General features: G+C 40.9%; 1 protein-coding gene and 1 long non-coding RNA gene across 2 annotated transcripts in view; one reads left to right on the forward strand and one right to left on the reverse strand.

The window, feature by feature from the left end:
- Nucleotides 1-1,457: 1,457 nt before the first annotated feature.
- LOC122878432 lies at nucleotides 1,458-5,277 on the forward strand. Its single transcript, XR_006378487.1, has 2 exons — nucleotides 1,458-1,962; nucleotides 2,831-5,277. It is a non-coding gene; the product is annotated as an uncharacterized LOC122878432 (long non-coding RNA).
- Nucleotides 5,278-5,654: 377 nt separating this feature from the next.
- traf4a (tnf receptor-associated factor 4a) overlaps nucleotides 5,655-24,460 on the reverse strand; it is a 38,999-nt gene continuing 20,193 nt past the window's right edge. The window contains exons 2-7 of the mRNA XM_044201202.1: nucleotides 17,048-17,099; nucleotides 13,795-13,899; nucleotides 13,396-13,557; nucleotides 11,682-11,843; nucleotides 10,113-10,268; nucleotides 5,655-8,846 (exon numbers count right to left, since the gene is read on the reverse strand). Of these exons, the coding sequence (XP_044057137.1) occupies nucleotides 8,214-8,846; nucleotides 10,113-10,268; nucleotides 11,682-11,843; nucleotides 13,396-13,557; nucleotides 13,795-13,899; nucleotides 17,048-17,099 (1,270 nt within the window). The 3' untranslated portion in view covers nucleotides 5,655-8,213. The remainder of the gene's footprint in view (nucleotides 8,847-10,112; nucleotides 10,269-11,681; nucleotides 11,844-13,395; nucleotides 13,558-13,794; nucleotides 13,900-17,047; nucleotides 17,100-24,460) is intronic.

Genomic DNA, 24,460 nt, shown 5'->3' on the forward strand with positions numbered 1-24,460 from the left:
TATTGAACGTGAGAAGAAAGGAACATTAGCCAAGGTTGGTGTTTTCCAGTTGAGATGAGAACAATGATGAGCCCAAATATAATACAAATATTATGAGGTCAAGTTGAAAAATATGAAACGCATGCTTATAACATGAGAACACATAACTGCACACACTTAAACAGGCAATAACTGATTTTTTTTGGCCACTTGGGGGCAACAGAAACAATGTGAACACAACATTGACATATCATCGCCTTTTAAGTTGATATGGAGAACTTGTTAGCAAACAGTTGCTTATTTACACATCCAACAGTTATGGAACAACATTATCATTTATTTGGAGTCGTGTTTCCATCCACCTCATGAATGTAAGTCTAATATTCACTCCTCTTATAGCTTTGTTGCTCTCCACCAACTCCTGAGGGAAATATCTCTTTAGCTGATAAATGCTTCACTCTGTTCACCAGCTATTGGCTAACTGTGTCTGCCTGCTGTTTAGTGCTGAGCATGTAGTGTACAGTGGGTTTTTAGAGCTTTTTCGCTGAAAACAGCTGCCTGCTGCGGCCAAAAATGACACTAGAGACCGGTGAGAGTGAACCAAAACAGTAAAGTTGCAGCTGAAAAACCTAAACAATGAGCTTAAAGATGCTAAAATGCTCCACAGAGTTGAGGGGAGTTGTAGAGTCAGAATCTGTGGCTTCATCACTACCAGTGACCCATTTCACATACAGGTAGTCATGTTATACTGTAGTTTGTTACAATAAAAATATTCTTTATGGCCACTTTAAATTCTTAGATCCTTTACATTTCATCAGTAAAATCAGTATAAGCAAATGATAATATTCACAGCACATCATTTTCCTATAGAGTTTAATCTTGTTAATCAGAATCTCTTGGGGATGGGCGCTACTGAAACCAGTGACATGTTGGATGACTAAAACATGTTGAAATTTTGGGAAAAATAATATAAACAGCAGCTAGAGTCGTGTGTTTGCTTGTAACAAGGGGTTTCACCAAGTGTGCCTCAATACTACCAAGCTACGCTATACACCCCCCCCGACATGGAGACAACTCTGTTGTGAAGTTTGTGGATGACACCGCCATCATCGGCCGGATTACAAACAACGATGAGAATTCATATCGGGAGGAAATCAGAATCAGAATCAGAAATACTTCGATCCCCGAGGAGAAACTCTTTAAAATCAACAATCTTGCAGAAAATAACCTATACTGCTCTACGTCAGCAAAACCAAGGAGCTGATTGTTGATTTTAGGAAAAATGAGGCAAAGACACAGCACTTCACCATGTAAAGTAGTTTTTACTTCTATGACTTATTATTTATTCACTGATCTACTATATATAATTTTTTTGAGTGGCATAAAGGGAACTACAAAACAAAATCTCATTATACAACCCTGTGTTGTAAAATGATCAATAAATCTATCTTGTATACTAACAAAATCTTATTGCATATTTTATCTGTTATGTTTGTGGTTTTAGCTTTTGATGCTGGATTTACTCTGCCCCTGTAATCCTGTTTAGTGGAATCAACCGTAGAGTATTTGTAGCGCATTTATTATGATCAGTCAGAGATTTCATTGATGTGTATGGGTGAGCATATGGCCTGTGAACGCCTCCAGGATCCTTCCCCCAGAGCCAGTGTGTTATTCCAGTAGTCCAGGCCAATAATTGATCCAGGCCCAGCAGCATCGTGCTACTGGCAGGTAGCCACAGTGGGTCTGACTGACCTTTGGCCCCAGGTCACTGCTTCTGGTCTTACTCGACTGGCTTTAAAAAGAGATGAAAACTATCAATCACTCGCTGGATGGATGCACATCAGAGGCGATGCATAAATCAATATGCAGGAGAGGCTGTCTTTTTCTTTTCAAATAATAAATCATGCAGCTGTATTTTTCTGGTGTTTCTGGATTCTGTGCAGTCCAGCTGTTGCGTCAGAGATGCCAGGCCGGGTCAGTGAGGTGAGTGTGGTCGGACAACCTTATCATAAACAGTTGTGGTCTACAACTCTGTCATCTAGTCTGTGATCTAAGAGAAGGGTGCTAGGGAACACTTTTATGGGAGTTTAAGGAGAATTAAGAGATGTCAAGCCTCCGTATCTTTTTTATCTGTAGTCTACAAGCTTGTAATCAATCTAAACATGAAGTGTTACATAGAAAATAATAAAATGTTGCACAAACAGGCCTCTGAATTAGATTTGAATTAGATGACTCATATGTGATTAGGGTCTCACCTGAGTGTTTCAGATTTTTTTTAGCGATTTATGTATTTTACGTTTTACATTTGTATTTTACTCCTTTGCAGCTGTTTGTTGCAGATAAGTGTAATTATATCAATGACTCACAGCTAATGCCTTTTTGTTTGGAGGGACGGGTGGGGTGGAGCTGCCTGTGAGTAATAGAAGATTAGATTCTGGATAATCCAAGACAGAACGTGCAAGAAGGTCAGATTACTTGACGAGGTGATTCTGATTCTCAACACCTTTCAGACAGACTCAATCACTGTTGAGAATTTGTTGAACATTTTAGCCCACATTTACTATGTAACTAGTACATATGTACTCACCCAGAATTCGTCCCCCTAATAAAACACCAATGAGCTTGACAAATAGTCTTAACTCAAGGTTCCCATACTAACTTTTTCCAGAGCTTTCAATCACATCTCATAATTGAGTAGCTTACATTTTTTTTGTCAAACTAATGTTTCCAAGGTCAAGAATGAACCTTCATGCTCAACCAGTCAGTATCTTGTCATTTGTCCAACTTGTCAGTGAACTCCTGCTGTGCAGCTCAGATGTTTATGACTCCAGGAGTTTTTTCTCTGCTGTAGGACACTGATTCACCAACTCACTCACATACCACCCCGGTTGAGTTCCTGCACTGTGAGGCAGAATTGTTTAACTTCAGTATGAGGGACGACAGCATGGCACCGCTTCATAAACCACAGCTTCTCTTTGATGTGTTATTTTTTATGGGAGAGGAAAGCCTCATGGGTTGGGCCTTTCTCCTCCTTCACCACCACCACCACCACCTCCTCCTCCTCCTTTAACCCAGCTGGCATCTGAATTTCAGCATACGTTGACCAAAGGTTGGGTGAGCTCATCAAGAAGGAACGACACTGACGCGTGCAAAGTGAGTATGACAACGTGACTGTACCTGCAAATCATTTACCAAGCGAGCGGAGGGTCATTTGAAAGAGAGCAAAACCAAAGGGCAGCGCTATTCACCGAGCTGCACGTGACTCCCGCTCTGCATGGGAAACATGGAGCTTGCTAACATGTAATTAGTTGTTACTATTTTCACTCTGCATCGCCCTGAAGCAGCACAGGGCTGTTGGTTGTACACCCAGTGCCAGGAAAGTTTGAGGCTGTCAGTATGGCTTTTGAGTCTCTTCAACTTCAGCTATTAACTTTCTGTATTGGTCTGAGGAGAGACAGAGGGGGCTGTCCTGACCAGAGGACCCCTCCCTGAAATGAATGAATGATCCTTCTCACTGTGGGGAAACTTAAAAACAGCTATCCCGAATGAAAAATAAGTTCAGTCAAGAGGCTTTTTTTAAGGATACTGGCAATATCCTCAAAAAGGAAGACATTGTACAGAAGCAAAGAAAAGTCATGCTGTATTCCCAAAACAGATGTCGTTTTCATTTTAAAGGGAAAAAGTAGACAGAGAGAGCTGAAATTCTACATTTTAGGAAGACTTTGGCCAGCTATTGTGGAAAACAGGACTGTCCTCCTGAGGGACCTCTCAGTGACTTTGACATTAAAGCTCATTTTCCTCTTCCCTAAATCCTGCTGCACCGGACATCATTCAAACTGCAAGCTAATGCAAACTCCTGGCATCGCTTCAAAGCAGAGCTGGTGTCTGCCTCACTTCCTCTGCCCCCTTTCCTCTGCTCCTTCGCTCCTCTCCATCTCGAGTAGCGTTGGAGCAAAGACTACAAAAAAAAAGGCAGGACAGAAACTGCTTTCACCTCTAACCTATATCACTAGTGAGTAGGTGAGGAAATGGAAATAAAACAAATTGGCTACTGTGGATTGTCCAGAATAGAAGCAGTGCCTCTTTTTGGACTGGGGTACACTCATGGCTTGCTCTAATAAAAGTTTTTCACTTTTAATAATCACTAAAACAGCACAAACTGTGCACATCTGACAGGAAAGCTGAGCGGATTATTAAGGTGGACTGTGAAGCTAATAAACAAAACCCTATACATGCAACTAGTTTTGGATATGAATGAGTGGAGAAGCCAGGACAGGAAGCAAGCAACCACTTGGATACTCTGCATCACTGAGCTGAATGTGAATGCTGAGATATAGCCTTTCAGTATCATTAAGTATTAATATTGATAATATATTTCATCAATAATTCAATGGTGTTTTAAGTCCATGCTCATGTCTGAAATTCATTCAGTACTTTAATGGTCAGTACTGTAGCTAATTCAGGAAATCAGTATAAAGCTTCTTCAGTCCAAATATATTAAACACAACCAGTTATACTGATGAAGTAAATGTTTTAGTTGGTAAACTAATCAGTAAAAATGGCATACATGGCTGTTCTATTCGATTGCTGTTAATAGTTACTTGCTGCTGCCAGTGTTGGTGTTCTCTCCATATTAAAGGTCTAAGTAACTACATTTTGGGTCTAATTATGCTTGGTTGTATTCAGATCAGGTTTGACTCTTCAAGTCCCTTTTGGATTTGAAAATGAATTTATTTACGTTATTTATGTCTTTGCCTGTGCTGCTCTTATTTTAACCACTTTCTAAAATCTGACCCCGAACATGGAAGTGCAATACTAAATCAGCGGAGTACCCCTTAAATACACACATTTCTGAAGCAAGGAGTTATGAAGAACCAGTGAAACCTGTCAGATGGGTATAAAATTACTGTCACGTATTGTTTTTACGTTCACAAAGTGTCAACACACCATGTGCCGTGGTATATGGGACATTATGTATGTCAGTATGACGAAACATAAAAAAGAAAGTTGTAATAACGTTGTAAAAGTAATTTTTTAACTGTACCAGAGCTAACAATTACAAGTATGTTCTTGTACACCATAAAGTCTAGCCAGGAGTGTAGGATCAATTGTTTCACCTTTTCAAGTGCTCATTTCAAGATTTAAGTCACTTTAAAAGCATCATCTAGGTGGAGGGATACAGGAGCTAAACTGTAAAAATGGCTCTACGAGAGATAACATTTGTCTTTTGTATGATTTGTACCTATTTTATTGATCTTTGGATATTGAATGTTTTTTACTGGAGAACATTCATTAGTATGGACCCCTGTTTAACCCCTGCTGTTGATGAGTGGTTTTTTATATTATTTATTTTTATTGTATGTATGTATGTATGTATGTATGTATCTTTGTAACTGATGTGCACTTGACGTGTAACTTTGCCTTCTTGGCCAGGTCACCATTGAAAAAGAGATTTTATCTCAACAGTTTTTTTACCTGGTTAAAAAATGGTTAAATAAAAATAAAAATAAAATGGACCCTGGCAAGTGCTTCTGGCAACCTGTGATTGATGTTTTCTTCCCAGGTCAGATTTACAAATATGGTGCAGGAGGTGTCTGACAATATGAAAAGTGAATATGAGTGATCAACAGTGTGCTGAGTTTTTGGTTTCTTCAGAGTCTGCCCTTTAAAACAACTATAATATATGGTATTTTATTTCAATTAAGAAATTGACAAGCACTCATCAATCGACATATTGATTGGCTCCTTAAAATAAATACTTTTAAGAGGAAATAATACAGACAGAATATGTGAGGCTCAAACCACAAGTACAAACAAATTATTCAAATGTCCAAGAGACAAAAGGGTCTGAAAATTCCCAAAGTCAACCCCGACTCTCCAACGAAAAGTGTTTGTATAAAACAGCTAAGTATTTTTAAAAATACAGAATCTTACAAAAAAGTTTCATCTTCTCACTTCTTCAAATCACTGTAAAATATCAGCTGGTATTATGACAAGAAATCATGATTTTTTCCATGTATAATAATAAAAAGACAGAATGTGCTTCTGCATTTTTACATTAGTATTCACATACATCATGAGTGTACTGTATCATTAAAGTCCGCCACCCCTCTGACAGTGCTGTGATGGAGACAGGTGTATCGCACATGGCTGGGTCCCTCCAAACAGTCCTCGTCGCCACATTGTGTGCCGAGCTGAAGACAGACACCGGTGATCATGGTAACAACAAAAGGTGTAGTCAGTCCCGACACACCCACATATTTGCAGAGACCAAGTCAATAACCATCTTTTCAGACGGCACACCGTCCATGCCCAGGCTATGTAAAACAATACACTTCACAGCCAAGTGTTCATTGTCCTTATAGGTTATATGACCAACAGTGTTCACATTTTCTGTATATAAAACAAAACAAAAAAAACCAAAAACGATTATTTTGACAATGTGTCAATTTCAAACAGTCCAAAAAAAGAGACAAAATAGCCATCAACGGGAGAGGATTTCAAGAATACAGGCTACAGTACAAAAACGTGGTCCAGGTGGTAGCACATGAAGCATGCATGTGTTTATGTTGCCCTGCTCACCCCTAAAACCCTCATGCGAAGACATACTGTATAAAAAGGCCACATGGCTTTTCCTTCACTATTAAATGCGCATGTACTCCGACAACTGGCCTCTTTGTCTGCTCTGCTCATCCGAAGACCGACGAAAGGTGCTTTTTTTCTCCCCCTATTGGTGGACTCCACAATAGACACAAAGCCTCATAGGGTCACTATGAAGTGTGTGTGTTTGGTTCATCTGCACGCTCCTGAAGCTATTTACGACTGGGTTGAACTACTGACAAACACAAGTCACAGACAGATTTGTAACTTCAATGTTGTCGGGTAAAAAAAACTTGCCAACTTTTAAAGTTACGCTTATTTGCTTTTTTTTGCTGAGAAGACTGATATCACTCATTCAATATAAGACTACAACCAGTAGCCAGTTAGCTTAGCTTAGCAAAAAGGGGGAGACAGCTAGCCTGGCTCTGTCCGAAGATTTTTGTATGGATTAAACAACTAGCCAGCTAGGCTAGCTTTGTCCAAAGGTAACAAAATGATCTACCAGCACCTCTAAAGCTCCCTAATTAACACGTTATATCATGTTTATTTAATCCGTACAAAAAAACAAGGGTTAAAAATTACAATTTACCATTTTATGGAGGGCTATTTCTCGGGTGCAGTTGCCAGGCAACCAGTGAGACTCCAGGAAGTCACTGCTCTCAGCCAAGAAATAGTTAGGCATAAAACCTGCCATAAAACAGCAAATTTTCATTTTTACTCCACAGGTTTTATATGGGTTAAACAAATGAGATATAACATTTTAATTAATGAGTGTCTGAGGTGGTGATATTGTTACCTTTGGACAGAACCAGGCTAGCTTTTTCCCCTTTTTCTAGCCTTTGTGCTAAGCTAAGTTAACCAGCTGCTGGCTGTAGCCTTATATTGAACGGACAGATATGAGAGTGGCGTTTATCTTCTCATTCAACTCAACCAAAATGTCAATCTATTCCCTTAAAACATGAAAATCGCCAAAATTGAAGCTGCAAGTTCCTTACTTGAAAACATCGACTTGATGTTTATGTGTACACAAATCTCACGAGTAGTCTCTTACCAAGGGCTCTGTGTTTGTTCAGGGATCAGTGGGAGTATACTGTATGAGCGTGTAAACAAAAGGCAGTTGGGCTTGAGCTTGAGTCTGCTGAGCTTCCTTTTCTTTAGATCACCCCAACGGGACGTCTCTAACCAGCTTCTAACTTTCTCTCTACTCTAAGAGAAGAGGCTTAGTGAAGCCCTTCAGCCCTATTTTTATAACTTTTCCATAATCTTTAACATCTGTACTGCAGTAATAACAACAAAAATATAACTTAAGATAAACTCTCTAGGCACTGTTTGATTTCCAAGGCTTTTTGTTGTAGACTGTGATAAAAGATCAGCAAACAGATAAAAAAAAATAATAAAAAGAAACACCAGAGAGTGATGGTTCTGCAGACCAAACACTTTCTCCTCTGTGATATATCAAGGTCCTCCGAGTCAGCTCACACAGCCAAACAGACTCGCTTCAAGCTCTGTGGTGGAGAGGCCGTAAGGGCAGAAAGTATCTAAAGGGTAAGTGTGTAGAAGTTTTCAAGGTTAAGTGTCAGTTCCAGTCTTTAACCCATCTTCCTCCTTCATAAAAAGAAAACAAAGGTCAGATCTTAAGCCATTATCTTCTGGGGAATCTCTATAGAAGCCTTGATGAAGATGCAGTTGTCTCGGATGTAGTTCCTCTTCTTAATCTCTTCGTGAGAGATGAACTTGGGGTAGCCGAAGCCCAGGGTGCTCTCGTCCAGCGAGTTGCGGCTGCTGCTGGGCTTCTGGAAGTTCTTCCAGTTGGGGTCGGGGTTGAAGGTCTCGGTGATGTGCTGGGGTTTGGAAAGCGACGGGTCGCTCTGGTCCATAATGGAGAAAGTCACCTTGTAGGAGAAGGGCCACTCCAGCAGGCTGTCATACTCTCCGGGCAACACGCGGATGTAGACGGAGAGGTGGGAGCCCTCGCCGCTGCCATTACCATTCAGGAAGGCCGACACCTGCAGCTTGTAGCCGTAGCGGTGAGTGTAGAAGGGTGGGCTGAAGAACTCGTGGTTGCTTCGGAGTTTGGCCTCCTGGAGTTTGCGGGTGTAGTCGTTGAGCTTCCAGATGAGAACGCCGTCATGACTGACGGACAGCTCCTCCATCTCCCTCCGCAGCTCCAGGATCTCCTGCCGCTGACGCCCCACCAGGTTACACATCATAGTCAGGTGAGACTTAGTGGTGTCTTCCAGGTGACGACCGATAGCCAGTTTGGGGCACTGCCAAAGAGACAACAAAGATATTAATTATGTAGAAGCTGCTGCACAGTGAGTAAGTAAGGAGATTCGTAATACAAACAGATTCTATGCATAGACAGCTATATAATAATATACACTTCCATATTTGGAGCATCTAGATTGCTTGATTTCTTTCGTTAAATTGTTTTCTACAACCATGTATACTTCTCATATGTATGTATAAGTTTAGCTTCCCACAAAATGTACAAAATAACACAATATTTTAACCATTTACCTAAATTAATTAAACAATAAAGCATAATTTGAATTTGTACCTCACCTTCAAAGAAAGAAGTTTTTTTGTCTAAACTGGGTTTAAAAAACTATGTAACAGTTAATGGTCCAGTTGGAAATGAATAGTGGGAAAGAGAACGGGAGGTTTTAATAATGGGAAAATACAATTAAGAATTGCCTTTGGCCATATTGCATGATTTGTCTTTAAAAAAAAAATGGAGGTTTGTATATAATGGGACGAGGTCCAGATGATTGTGAAGTTGTTAAAGATGTGAAAAATATTGACAAAATCCTGAAAATCTCTCTTGGCCATTTTCATGCACTTTTGAGACAGTCCCTAACTTCGGCTCCTCAACTACTAATAAGTCAGTGCCAGGCTTCAATATCGGATCATGAGATAAAAATAACACCTGTGCCACATCAGCTTCAGTTATTAAGGATGAACCTCGCCAAATGTCTGAATATCAAACAGCATACTGCATCCATATATCAACTTCTATTTATGAGTCACACACAGAACATGATAAAGATGTGGACACTTGGATTATTATATTTAATGATCACTTTGCTGTTGTGGAGACATGTTTTTGCTTTCCACAAGGCCATCTGTAAATGTTATACATCAATATTCCAGATGCTTTGTAATTCTTAACAGAGCGAGGAGCCGACAACACACAGAGTACGATGCTCATCTGCCGCTCTTCCTCGAGCGTGTCCACATTTTCTCAAATTGACGTCAGTTTCAAAAATAGACAGAAATGCGCCGTCAGAATATAGAAGCGTTGCTCTCATTAAAATAGACCCTAAAGGCACCGTACAGTATGTTCGAAAGGAGAAAAAGCATAACTTTGGACACAGTGAGCAAGGATATGAAGGAAATATAATGAAAACAAGCATGTAAACAAACAAGCTTGGCAGTTGATAATCATATATCCACAGTAGTGTTAACAGAAAGGTTCCTCCAGAGGCAGGAATAATATTTTTATAAGGTTAAATAATGCAGGTCAGTCTTACCCGGTGTTTGCAGCCGGCATCTTTGAAGGGGCAGAGAACGAGTGCGCTGCCGCAGTTGTCCTTCACATGGTTAGCCAGATCCTCTCGGGCGATGTTAGGTGTGCCACATTGGTTAGGGCACTGGACAGGAAACCGAGGGCAGTGGTACTGGTGGTTCTGTAAAGGAGTCAGGGACAGTGTTTAATATGTGCACTGCTTACCGACAGCATGAGTGATAAGAACACACACTGCACAGTGGGGTCGCAAATTAATGGTTGCATAGTGAAAAATGCCCTTGAAAGTTAACAAAAACACATGTGGTATAAAAAATGATGCTGCAAAAATAGATCAGAAAAAAATAGAAAACAACTCATCATTCAGCCTGAAGCCACAGAAAATATTGGGACCATGCTGCCAATGACACACACAAAGCCCAGCAAATCATTGTGTCAACACAAACCTTGCAAAGAATGTAATAAAACACCCAATAACTGACTGGTAGAAAACAGACTAGAGCTGAAACAATTAATTGATGGAAAGATAATTCATTGTCAAGTAATTTGATAACTGATTAGTTTTTTTAAGTCATTTTTTATGGTTGTTGCTTTACCTTTTCTTAAATTAAAGTAAACTGAAGATCTTCGGGTTTTAGAGTGTTGGTCGGACAAAAGAGGCAATTTGAAGAGTCAATCAATTAAATAATTTATTCTGTCAAAAAACAGTGAAAAATATCCAAGGTCTGAGTCCAAGGTAACGTCTTCAAATGTCTTGTTTTGTTCGACCAACAGCCCAAAACCCAAAGTTATTCAGTTTCCAATAATATAAAACAGAGAAAAGCAGAATGTCTTCATATTTGAGGAGCTGAAAAAAAGCTAAATTTTGGCATTTTTGCTTGAAAAATAAACAATTATTTGATTATCAAAACAGTTGCAGATTATTTTTCTGAAGATTGACTAATCGATTGTCATTCGGACTAGATGGTAACAAAAGTGACAAGATGGGAACGTGCTTAAATAAAACTGAAATTTTATGTATTGAGTGTTTATTTGCAATCATGCAATGCAAATGTATTATCTCATACCACTATAAAGTAAAATAAAATACCTACACATCATATCAGGAGGCAAAAAGTAAAAAGTTACTCTTCAACTGTTGTGTGTGAAGATAAAATGACGTTGAAATTAAATGAGTGGGGTAAAAACACACACATCATAAATGCATTATAAAACATGTGTGTCCAAGATTGGGTTATAACATCTTGGTGGGGGAGAGTGACACTGACTGCTCAGCCTCTGGCCAGATGTGTACAGAGGCACGTACTTCCACATAAAAGCCCAGACAGCAAAACAGCAGATCACGCTAACATCCAGCTGTCACAGAGACACCATGAAAGGCAGCATCCTACAGCTGCAGCTGCTCTACTGAGGCTGGAAACCGTCTATGAGCCACATGCAGGACAGAAGACAGGCAAAATGATACTGGCAGGAGTCAATCATGCCAAATAAAGGCTAAGTTTTTTCACTAATAAGAAAGAATCTAAGCAGTCATTTGGGGAAAAATAAGCGATTCAAAACTTTGTGTGAAACAGACCTGGATTGTGTCGAAGACAAACTCCTTGCCGCAGTATTTGCAGGGCTGTGTGCGTTTGGGACACTCAGCCATGCCGTGTTGGGACAGCAGACGACGCATCATCCTCGCCCCACACTTGTTCTCACAGTAAACGCTCTCCTGAGGACACACACCCTGGTGGTTCTGGGATAAAAAGGAAACACATGATTACAATTTAGAGCAGGTAGATACAGTAGGTGTTACTGTATATTCAAATGCAGTTTATATACTGCAGTTTTCATAGGTCAAAACTGCCTTTTAATGAACAACATATACACATTTTTTCTGACAGCAATGAGACTGCAGGTCAAGTTTATGATGAATATGATTACATACAGTAAGAAAATGCAAATATAAAAGTAACCTGCAAAATAATGTATCTCATGATGAGATGTCCCAAGTGCTGGATATTGGACACCAATACTTTCTGACTACCAACCAGAATATGTCAGTAAAACCTGAGCGTTGTAGTACAGACTATCAAAAGTTAACAGTTAGCTGGTAAAGTAGGGAAGTCAGCCCAACACGATGTTTCCAAACAAAGGGCCCGACACTGCATCTGTATTCTATTTTCTACACAAAGTATTGAAAAACTACTGAACTTTGGCACTGAATGTTTGGACAGATTTATAATCTTGTTTTCTTATTGTTTAATCAAATATTGCCTGTTTTGAATACAATTTTACTTTAGGCTATGTTGTGGGGTTAGCCGATAAAATAACAAATTTATCAAATTTATGAAACTTTTACTAACCTAAATTTACTCTGATGGCCTTTATTAACTTTATTAATGCCACAGCATCTCAATAGGATTCAGGTCAGGACTTTGACTAGGCCACTCCAAAGTCTTCATTTTGTCCTTCTTCAGCCATTCAGAGTTGGACTTGCTGGTGTGTTTTGGATCATTGTTCTGCTGCAGGTTTAGGGGGCAATCACTTTTTCACACTGGGCCATGTAGGTTTGGTTTCCCTTAATAATAACAACCTTCATTTAAAAATTGCATTTTGTGTTTACTTGTGTTATCTTTGACTAATATTTAAATTTGTTTGATGATCTAAAACATTTAAGTGTGACACACATGCAAAAAAATAAGAAATCAGGAAGGGGGCAAACACTTTTTCACACCACTGTGTATTATATCACTGGATTATAATTATTGATGCATTAATGTGCGAGCATCACATATTAATGCATTAATAATAATGTCATGGTGGGGCTAATATTACTTTATATTTATATTATCAAGTATCATATGTCAAATGGTTTTGAATGATATATGGTTGTAAACATGACGGTGTAATTCCAACGTCAGAGCCAAAAGGTGGATGAATTCCCCTGTAACTGTGTGCAGGGAACCATGAGGGCCAGACTAAACAGAGGGGGTGGGGGCAGTGTGGTAGAAATGACAGAGGTGTTAGTGAGGAGACTCTGAGGTACTTCAGCCCGCTCACTGAGGAAAACGCATTCAGTATGAAAGAGCCAGTCAAAGCTTATTTCCTTCTGCCAACACACGTGTTATTTCAAAATAGACCAACACTCTGAAGGCAGTGACACACGTGCTTGAGTCTTTCCCGCTGCTTTTCACAAAGACGTCTTTCATGTAGGAATGGAAATTATGTGGCGTCACTCGGGGGTTGTTTACATCAAGCTCCTGCTGCAACAGAGAAAAAAAGACAGGTGCGGAGTTGGTGTTTACCTCATAGGCTTCACCGGTGAACTCGCTGCCGCAGAACTCGCACTTGACCTTGCGCTTGGGGCAGTCATGCTGCAGGTGGTCGGGCAAGTCGCGGCGCGTCAGCTTGACAGAGCAGCGATTGGGGCAGGGTATCACATTGAAGGCGCAGGTGGAGAAGTGGCCCTGAGGAAGACACAACGACAGAGAGGAAATGTGTCATCAAACTCTCACACACACACACACACACACACACACACACACACATGTTGGGTGTTCAGCCAGGCCGCTGCCAGAAAACAACAAGAGGTGAGGGGAGGGAGGGCGGCAACAGGTATCAGGGGGAGATACACAAGGCAGAGTGTTTGATAAGATAAAAAAAAAGATGAAGGGAAAGTGAGAGAGGATATCGAAGCTTCTCACCTGCAGCTGCTTCATCTGGCCGGTCCAGCGGCAGCCCTCCTCACTGTGGATGCAGCGGATGGGCAGCGCCAGGATCTGCTGCTCCAGCTCCGGGTCCGGGTAGATCTGAAAAAGAAAAGCAGGACGAGGTGTTAGAACTGGAGCTGACCAGGTCATGCTGGAAGACTGTAATAAACCACTTTCATACAGCAAAAGTGTGTATAACATGGGTCTGAATGTGCATTTCCCCAGTCGTTGCTGTCCAATGAAAACCACGTGTCTCCATTTTCCTTTATGGGTTAGGGGAAATTCTCCTACTCCCTAAACTAAATAAACCATGTAAAAACACATTGGATTACCTGAAAAAAGCAAAGTTATGAAGTGGAAAACTTTTTTTCTTTGCGCATAAAAAGTTGACATTTTGGAAATACATGGTTTTCACAGGACAGTGAAGCAGGATTTGACCCATCCATGAGATTGGAAAACAGGGTAATTTGTGGTTGTCAGCATTCACAGACTAATTTTATACATCTGTAGTTTCATATACTTGACTGCTAAACAACAAAACAACGCTCTGCTGAAATGCAACCTCTGACTCAGGGGTGAGGATTACTGCTTATCTGTTATCAAGAGATTCACTAGTACAAATGTTCAGTTTTTTATTTTAACATTTTAAAGTCACCATCCTGAAATAGTTTACCTCTTAAAGTCTGGCAATGCATCTCATGTCACAACTAGATCTAATCCAGCAGGATTATATTTAGTCACTATCTGAGCTGCTTGTCTCCTCTCTGATTTGCATTTGTTCCTGGTTGGACCGGTGCACACAAGTTGATTTGCATTTTTGTAGCACCTGTATGTCAACTATTTTTTCTGCCAAATCTGTAACATCTTTTAAAATCACTTTAATCAGAAAGCCTTTTCTTAAATTTTCACAATGTTATTAACCTGTTTTGGTTTTATTTCTTGATAGTTTCTCAATGTTTTACTGTTTTATTATGTGTTCTACTTTTAAATTGCGTTGGTATTCTAATTATTTTATCATTTTTAGCCATGCTAGCAGCATGGTGTCAGTCTGTCGCTCAGTCCATCACGTTGGTTCAGACTGAATATCTCTACAACTACTGGATGGATTGCCATGAATGTTTTTGAAGACATTCATGGTCCCCAGAGGATGAATCCTACCGACTTTGGTGATCTCCTGACTTTCCCTTTAACGCCCCCCTGAGGTTAACAACTATTGCATGAATTGCCATGAAATTTGACAAGACAAGAATGTTGAGCTACAGGAAGAATCCTTCATCCAGACATACACATACACTGGAAAGTCAAATTGTTTGTAGATTGTGTTATAAAACTGCAGCAGTGAGTTGAGCCAGCTACTGCAGTGATAATGAGTTAGTTTATGGGTTTATGGGACCTTTGAGAGAGACAGAGAGCAGAGGAAAAGATTTATTTTTCCTCGGTCACTGAGCAATGGGGATGAGTCAGTTTTCTGCCCAAACACCCCAAATCCTCCCCTACAGTTCGCTGTCCTGAGGATTTACAGCTCTGCGCTGCATCCCCATCCCCCCATGCTGTCACACGAGCAGAGCACTGGTCAAACAAGAAAAGCCACTTCCTCAAAATGTCACAACAGCCCTCTAAACAAATAACAGCTCAGTAACAGTCGGACTGCGCTCATGTGCCTCTGCACCGAAAACATGGGAGCCAATCGCCTTCAAATTAAAAGTTGATTTGGAAAATAATCTACAATAAAACACTTCCACTTATCTCACTCATTGTTTCTAGCTGCTGTGTTTGGAGATGCTGCTGCCAGACCAAATAAGAGTATTAAAGTATAATCTGAAACTGTTAAATATGCTCTACAGAAACACAGATACATCTAACATTAAAACACATGCTTGACTTGCTGCACTCCACTTAAACAGTAGAAACACATTTTTTGCTGCCATAATCACATTCTTTCAGGAGAGGCAAAGAGGGAAAAATCCTCTAAAGCATACTGAAACACTCTCTCATTGTTCAAGTCTTGGAATCTGTGGGGAGACGGCAATAATGACCTTTTAATAACTTAGTCCCAGTCAGATCGGGGGGGTTAAGCTCTTTGGAGCTCCAACTTGGGGGTTTATTCTGTCTGCTTCAGCCATTGTTAGTCCCACACTACTACTACTACTACTACAGCAGCACAATCCTTTAATGACTGCAACACTCTTGTTCTGTTGGAGCGAGGCTGTGTTTGTGCACGTTTTCGAAGGACAGTGTGCAGCGAGCAGTACAATAACCCTGACAGTAGACCACCAGGACGGGGTAATTTGCAGGCGACTGGGAGCCTGTGAGGGTAAATAACAACGTCTGACAGGTGTGCCATGAGCACATCTATCCCGTGGGGAGTCCCTGCTATTACAGGCGCCTGCATTGCTTTCAGCACAGCATGCAGACCTGCACTGCTGCCCCGCTGATCCCGCTGCAACTCCGGGTTAATGGCTCAATGGCTAATTCAGGCTAATGCTAACTAACTGCATGGCAGAATTCCATACAGCGGTCTACTTTCAATCAATGCCAAAAGCTTCTCAGAAACAAACATTTGCTGTTCGTTAGTCTCATGCATAGAAGACAATTAAGCCTTATCCTTGTGGTGCACTCTCTCACTTTACAACAGGGATATCACGTGGGAGAGAGACATCCTCTGACTCTGAATACAGTTAGTCACTATCTGTTTCTCCCCCGGGCACAATCTGATTAACTGCCTTTAAAAAATAAAGAGAAAAAGAGTTCAGTTGAAATTTAGATACAGTTTTCTTTGTCTGGACTGGGAGAGATTTATTTGGGGAAAAACGTAGTTCAACTGAACGCTCTGCTTTCCCACTGTAATGAAATGAAATCCAACTTCTGACTCTGGGTTAAGGATTATTACTTATCTGTTATCAAGAGATTCACTAGTACAAATGTTCAGTTTTTATTGTAATATTTTAAAGTCTGGCAATGCATCTCATCACAACTAGACCTTTTTAGCCATCTAGCAGCATGGTGTCAGTCTATCGGTCAGTCCACCACATTGGTTCAGACAGAATATCTCTACAACTACTGGATGGATTGCTATGAAATGTTTTTGAAGACATTCATGGTCCCCAGAGGATGAATCCTACCGACTTTGGTGATCTCCTGACTTTTCCTCTAGCGCCCCCCTGAGGTTAACAACTATTGCATGAGTTGCCATGAAATTTGGTACACACATACTCGAACGTGTGATGTGTGAAAGTGTTAATCGTACCTTGGCATAGTCCAACGGCAGCTGATCCTCTGGACACTTGAAGACGCCCTCACTGCAACAAAACAGCAGAAAAGCTGTGTTATTTTTATAGTAGATGACTGCAGACAAAAACTGTTTACAAGCATCTCAACAAGGACAATCAGTCATTTTTAAAATCACATTCAGCGTTCAGTGAGATTACTAACTGTGACCCTGAGTGAGAACAACCAGAGCTAAAAGGCACTTCTTTGACAGTCTGTAAGAGCAGCACTGCAGTGCCCTTAGTTTTATTCTCTCTTCAAACACTGTTAATATGACAAGTTCTCTGACTCACACTGTATAACGTACAAACACACTGCACAATAATGTCAGATCTTTGAGACACTGGCTTTAATGACTTTGGCTCTTTTATCTTCTCCCCCTCAGAGGATTTGTCTGCACAGATTTTTATTACAAAAGAGGACAAGTTGGAGCCTGATCGGTTTATTTATAATACATAAAGGGATGATTGATGATCCACTTCCAGCTAATTTTACCGTTTCTCTCACAGCTTAGAGTGAGTGTTTAATTTTTGCCCTTGTTTCTAGATAAGGTGCTAGTTTCAACAGGCTTCTGTTTTCCTGAGAATAAAGCCATTTAAAACTCTCCTTCCTGCTCGATGTTCTTCCTCAGGAAAATACGACGATTTGCTGGTTTGCTTGTGCGAGAGTGAGAAGAGTTTTTGTTCTTTTCCTTCTCCAGCAGTTTAACCCAAAATAAGACTTGAACTCTCGTTTTACTACAGGCCCCGCGCAGCTTTTGTGGCGCCACAGAGGAGCCCTCACTGGCCTGTTTTAGGGCCAGATGAGTGAGTGCCTTAAGGCATCCCTACCCTGATGTCATCATGAAATATTCACACTTAGCCACTATGGGTGAGCTGCTGCACAGAATCTAAGCATGCGGCTGCACAGCAAACACATCCAGACACACAAAGGTTGCTATAAAAAAACAGCAAAGGCCATCGGTGGCCGATCTATTTGAGATGTCAGCGGTGTCACAACTGTCTCGAGCCCCCCTGCTGTTTCTGGATCAGAGATGCTCTCATAGACTGTCTTCATTACTAGGTCTTTTATTTTGTTAATCGTCATTTTTTTAGCAATAAACGGCAAACATTAAGTGGTTCCAGCTTCTCCGATGTGTGGATTTGCTGCTTTTCTCTGTGTTATGTGATGATAAACTAATAGCTTTGGGTTTTAGACTGTTAGTCGGACAAAACAAGACATCTAAAAGATGTCAGTTTGGGATTATGGGAACCTGTGACCAAACGATTTATTGCTTAAATCGAGCAATTATTCTGCAGTTTAATTGACAATGAAAATAATCTTTAGCTGCAGCTGACTTCTTACATTATTTGTTTGTTTTTCACATGAAATCTACTGGACACTACAGACAACAGAGATGCACAGAAATTATTTTTTGTTCAAAAGTCACATGCCTTGAAGCTTGATCTGACCTCCTGTGCAAAGAGGCCTCTCATAACCCTGACCATGCCTAAATTATGTTTAAACTAATTAAGAGACAACAGTGGGTAAGTATTTGCCCCTTGGTGCTGTAATCTGGTTGGCTGCAGTGTCACCTGACTGTGGCTGGCTCCCAGAGGCACAGGGACATGTGACAGGACGGGAGTGCATGTGCACTTCGCCCCGTCTACCCAGCTGCTATGAAACCAGGGAGTGTGCTGCAGGGGGGGGATGGGAGCAGAGGTTAGGCCTGAGAGGGTAGGAGGGTTGATGAAAGGGGGGTGGAGGAGGGAGGTTAATGCATGACGAGACAGCAGTAATTCTCCTCCATTAGGGTCACTGTGTCAGCAGGGAGCTGGAGACCAATTAACAAGCCCCAACGGGCTGCACAAGAGGGTCAATCGATTAGAGGCTAAGAGAGCCTAGTCAGCATCTCATGTGTAGTGTGAAGTCATTTAGAGTACTCATTGCCATCACCAAGGAATCATCTCACACTGTGGATGGAGAAGTATAGAGAACGCTGCCTGTCCCACAACCACACAGCGAGAGGAGATGGGAAGCGACAGGCTCTCAGCTCCGGACAGGGGACAGCCAGAGGCCCCGTCCAGCTCAAGCCCCGTATCTGACGCACACAGAGGCAGACAGGCGAAAAGAGCCTAGTCACAGACTGTCAGGATAATTCCTCCCATGGTCGCAGAGAAGCTCCCGCAGCCACACATTCGTGTTCGGCCCCACTGCTGATAACACCGCTCGACTCTCTTGGTCGCTCGTGACTCGAAGTCGCTGCCGCTTTGTGACAGCACATTAGCAGTGAAAGGTGGGGCCGATGTGTAACACAGCTCCGGTTCATTTCCATCCAGCTTCTCTGACTTACAATTTATCTGACTTAAGAGCAGCACGACAAAAAAAACCCTGAATATCACAAATAGGGCTGTTGATTCATCTATTGCTTTGTTTTTCAAATAAATCGGTTGATTATTTTGTCCACAAAATGTCAGAAAATAGCAAAAAATGCTATTACAGATTCCCAGACCCCAAGGATTCAAATGTCTTGCTTTGTCTGACCAATTGTCTAAAACCCAAAGATACTCAGTTCATAATGATAGCAAATACTGCATGGGTCCATTGAACAAAGCAATCTGAAGATGTCACCTTGGGCCCTAGAATAATTGTAAAAATAATAGAGAGGTTAATCGTTAGTTTCAGCACTCATGCAATCATTAAAGGATAAACATAACTGTTCCCAAAGGGAAAACTCCTTTGCATTCATCCTTGCAAGTGGGAACTTGCACCTCACAAACAGCCAGCCTCTTTTAAAACAAGTTTCACACAAATGTTTGTCTACCACAGATCTCTGACCACAGTTCACGCCCTCGTCAATGAACATGCAGGGCGAGAAGTTGATAAACAAGTGTTTCAGTGTTGCGTTGGGATGTCACAAGGGAACAGCTTAAGACTGGACAGCAGTTTAATACAGTCACCTCATTAAAATTTCATTGTCTCCTTCTGTCCGCTCATACTGTGAGAGCAGTAGAGGCTCTACAGCTGCTCTGCTGTGGAGACGATCATGTTTAAATCACCTCAAATTCACTTTCAGACAGGCGTACACACATTATCACCTTGTGTTAGCTTGTAGAAAACACATTCACCCCTCTGCAGGTAAAATGCACCCACTAGTCAAACCCATCATCGCCTTGGACCCTAAACCCCTCTCCCCTATTATTGCCCCATCTCTTCTCCTCTCCTCAAATCTTCTTTTCAGGCGCAGATTAAACAGCCATCCATTCATGCAGCTGATACCACGAGGACAGCTGTCACAACATGCTTCGTCACTGTGCGCACGGCTCCTGACAGGCAGACGGTGAGAAGTACAAATCCCTCAGGTTTAATCTCACCGGTGCAGAGTGGAGGGGTGTTTTTCAAGCGACAGCGACCAGCCTGCAGGCCACACAGAGAGGGCATGTTAGTGACAGGCCGCCTCCTCCCAAACCAGGACCACAGAGTAACCTTGAAACCTGCTCTATATTAACTAACAGAGAGTCTCCTAAACAAACCTCCCTGTGTTTGCCAATGTAGCGGGCAGGGCTGTCGAGACACACTAAACAAACAAAATCAAAAGCATGAGGCCTTTGGAGAGTACAAGTCTGCAGCACATTAACACTTTAAACAGACCTCTGTCACACGGGGTATTTTCTCAGATAGTATCGGGAGCCTTGACTGAACTTATGAAGCTTATCTCTTGCTGGAGCTCACTGCCAGCTTTCCTGTTCATCCTCATGCGAAACCTTTTTGTCTTTTCAAGTTATAATCAGGATTAAATTTTATATACACAAACAAAACCTTAACTTCCACCAGTGTCTTCCATGCAGGCGTTTGGTCTCCCTGCATGTCTTCTCAGGAAGCTGGGAGAAAACAGGAATTTTGTTTTATCTCAGATAGAGTTCCTATAATCTCCCAAATCCATCTGGTTTTGAGTTTGTGTGTGTAAGACTGTGTGCAGTCATGGCGTCTTTCTTCTGAGCGCCCTATTGTGAACAATAATGACTGCAGACATCATAGTGTGACTGATATCATTCCATGTATCTTCGGTCTGCGATGTCCAACATATTCCAGGAGTTTTCTTGATGTTTCAGAAAGCAGTTTTTTTTTTTTAGCTGAAAAAATCTCATTTGATTAGAGCTGCTAAACTATTACTGTCTTGCATAGCGGAGACAAAGTACTGTAGCTCCACTGCATGAACTAAATGATATTTGATTAAGAAGCAAAGCTGATTAATGGGATCAACCAGAATGCAACGTGTAGTATGGAAACAGATCTTTGAGACCAGTGTAACCAATTTCACATTATACTAATACTATATAAAGTACTGTATAAATAGCACACTTCTAAACAAACTGGCTTTTAGTATAGAAGAAATCAGGGTACTTAGCAGTTTTGGACTGACATTACAATTTTAAAATTATGTGTGACTTTGGACAGCTATTGCACTTTAATTATGAAACTTCACAGAGAGAAAGAGAAAGCAAAATGTTTTTCCAAAAATTTAATAGTTTATTTTTATGTTTTCCCAGCTGTCTCTGGAGCTGTCTCACCACAACCCACAATTTGTTTTAATTTCTTCCCTATGAAAAATGAGGAACTGCCTGTGAGTAGCTCTTTCATTTCTGTTGCTCAAGCAATTTGGAACAGTAGTGTACGTCCACCCCTACAGGCGGTGCTACTTCTCAAACCAACTGATAATCCATCCTTGAAACATCTTGTTCTCACTTCCTGGACGCTGCAGAAGGTGTTTGGCCTGCAGAAGCTCTTCTTCTCATCCTCACAACTAGCTGGATTAACGTCCTAATGTGAGCGGTCGGTGCTGACTCAATTGGCCCCTAAATGAGGTTGAGTGACGGGGGCTGAGGCTGGGTGGGGTTTCCACCCGTGGAACCTGATACACCGTGAGCGCAGAGCTCCCTTCGCCCACGGCTGTTTTGGCTTTGAGTCGAGTGCTCCGCAGCCCTCTCGTTTGTCTGAAAAGGGAGGAGCAGCTCCTACTTTCACAGAGTGTGATGACACACCGCTCACACAGGTGGATCGACTGCGCCTTCACGGGCTTTCTGTGTGGGACATCCACACAGAATGATGCTGTGACAGCTTCTTGTGTGGGATTTAATACCTACAAGATAAGCTGTCTATACCTGTGGTTTGCTAGAGATTATATTGTGCATAAGCCCTCTGACGTTTGTGGTGACGTTCTCTCCTGCCACTTCTAATAGGAAGGCAATGCTAATGTCTATGAACAAGGTGATTTGTTCATAGACATTAACAGACACTAAAGCAACATACTTGATCGGACTACATGAGTTCAGAAGAGTTTGTTTGACACTGAGCTAAGACTGTTGGTCATCTCTTCCAATATCTGACACTAAAACCACCAAAATCTGTCTCCAGTAGGTAACTCATACATGACAGTGTAGTCCCTCATTTGTCCAGGAGTGTTCCATTGTACAATAACTCATACATGCTAATGCTGTAGAATACAGTATGTCATAGACAACTACCATGCAAAGTGTAAAGTGAGGAGCTTCAATGATTAGTCTATTGGTCGATGCAACTATTTTGATAATCGATGAATTGGTTAAACATGCCCTTGTTTAATCTTTTCAAATGTGAAAATGTCTGTTTTTCCTTGTCTTACATTACAGTAAATTGAATATTCTGGGTTTTGGACTCTTGGTCAGACAAAACAAGACATCTAAAGACGTCACCTTGTGCTTGAGATGGGCATTTTTAACTGTTTTCTGATGTTATGCAGGCCAAACAATTAATCAATAAAAGATAGTCAGCAGATTAATCGTTTACTTAAATAATTGTTAAATGCAGCCCTAAATTGAATATCTTTCAGTTTCTGAATGTTAGTTGGACAAAACAAGCAATTTGAAAACATCGCCTTGGGAAATCATAATGGGCATATTTCACAAAAAACATCTATCAATCAAGAAAACAATTGGCAGATTGATCGATAATGAAAATAATCATTAGTTGCAGACTTGGTGAAGAGTTCGAAACCTTTTATCAAATTCAAAGTTGGAATTGGTTGCTATTGCTATCATCTGTTGATTCACACTAACTTGAGCAACTTTCCCTGTAAACAAAGCAAGTTAGGTACGAAGTCTTGCAGGAGCAGACTTCTTTTTGTATAGCTTATTACTGTCCTTCCAGCACCTTGCAAAGCCTTTCAGCCAGTTAAGCAATGGATATTTTAATCCTTAGGAAGAGAGACTGATAAGAGCATCCTCTTTTCTGTTTTATGGGACTAGTACAACCTGCCGTTCTCCTGTAATTTTATAGAATTTATTAAAGGTCATCTGTGTGCTTAATCTTTTTCCAATCTGCTCTGTCCATACTTTGTAAAGAACAAATTCTGTCATTAATTACCAACCATATTTCAGCAAACACAGGGTCATCTGATGAATAATAGTCCAGCGTGATTTAGTATTTCAGTAATTTGGGGACTTTTTTATGTAAGTGGCTAATAGAGCTATCTTTTTGGCAATGGAGCCATTAGGAAGTGAACACAGACTATATTTATCATATGAATTCTCCAAAAAGCCTAGAGATAAATTCTTAAACAACCTGTTAATTCTAGTCTGGTGCTAACAGGACATTACTCCCTTAAAAAAATGTCCAGTAAGGTTTCTGAAGGATTTCAGGAACCTGTTTGTTGAGTTAAGCAGAAGTAACAATATGACACCTGTAAAATCCCATCTGACTTCCTCTGATCACCACTAACCGCCACTGGCAGCTGTTTCATATGAAGTAACAATGGCTGACAGTCTGCAGGTCACGGTCATCAACAAGACAGAAATAAATTACATCTGACTCAGTGTCAGACAACCCTAAAAAGACAGGCGGAAAATTAAACCACTTCCAATGATGACATGTATTCATATAAATCAAGCAGAGCTAAACTTTTAAGCATAGTTTAAAATCTCTATTTTATGCTTCCTTATCCAGACCAATACTATTTTCTATTGTGCTGCTTTGCCAAAGCAGGAAAAAAATGATGCAAGTGGAAGAAAGGCACTACTACGAGAGTGTATGTGTGTGTGGGTGGATGTCTGGCCTCTTTCCCTGACTTTATCGCCAGCATCCCATGTAACACACTCACTGGGACCAAATGTGGACCAAGATAGAAAAACCATTAAAAGGATATGAGCTACACTGACACTACCTACAAAATATGAAGAAAAGAAAGCAGGTTTTTGATGCTACTGGGATTTTGTTTCCTCTCTTTTGTAATATTCCTATGCAGAGATAATTTTTACGACCACATTGGATTCTGACTGTCAGGACACCTGAGGCCATCCTCGCTCATGCCATCATCATCGCTTATGTAATGATATTCATTTCTCCTTGCAGTTCACCTCACCGTGCTGACATTTGTGAG

Source organism: Siniperca chuatsi, linkage group LG7, assembly GCF_020085105.1.
Source record: "Siniperca chuatsi isolate FFG_IHB_CAS linkage group LG7, ASM2008510v1, whole genome shotgun sequence".
Classification (NCBI taxonomy): domain Eukaryota; kingdom Metazoa; phylum Chordata; class Actinopteri; order Centrarchiformes; family Sinipercidae; genus Siniperca; species Siniperca chuatsi.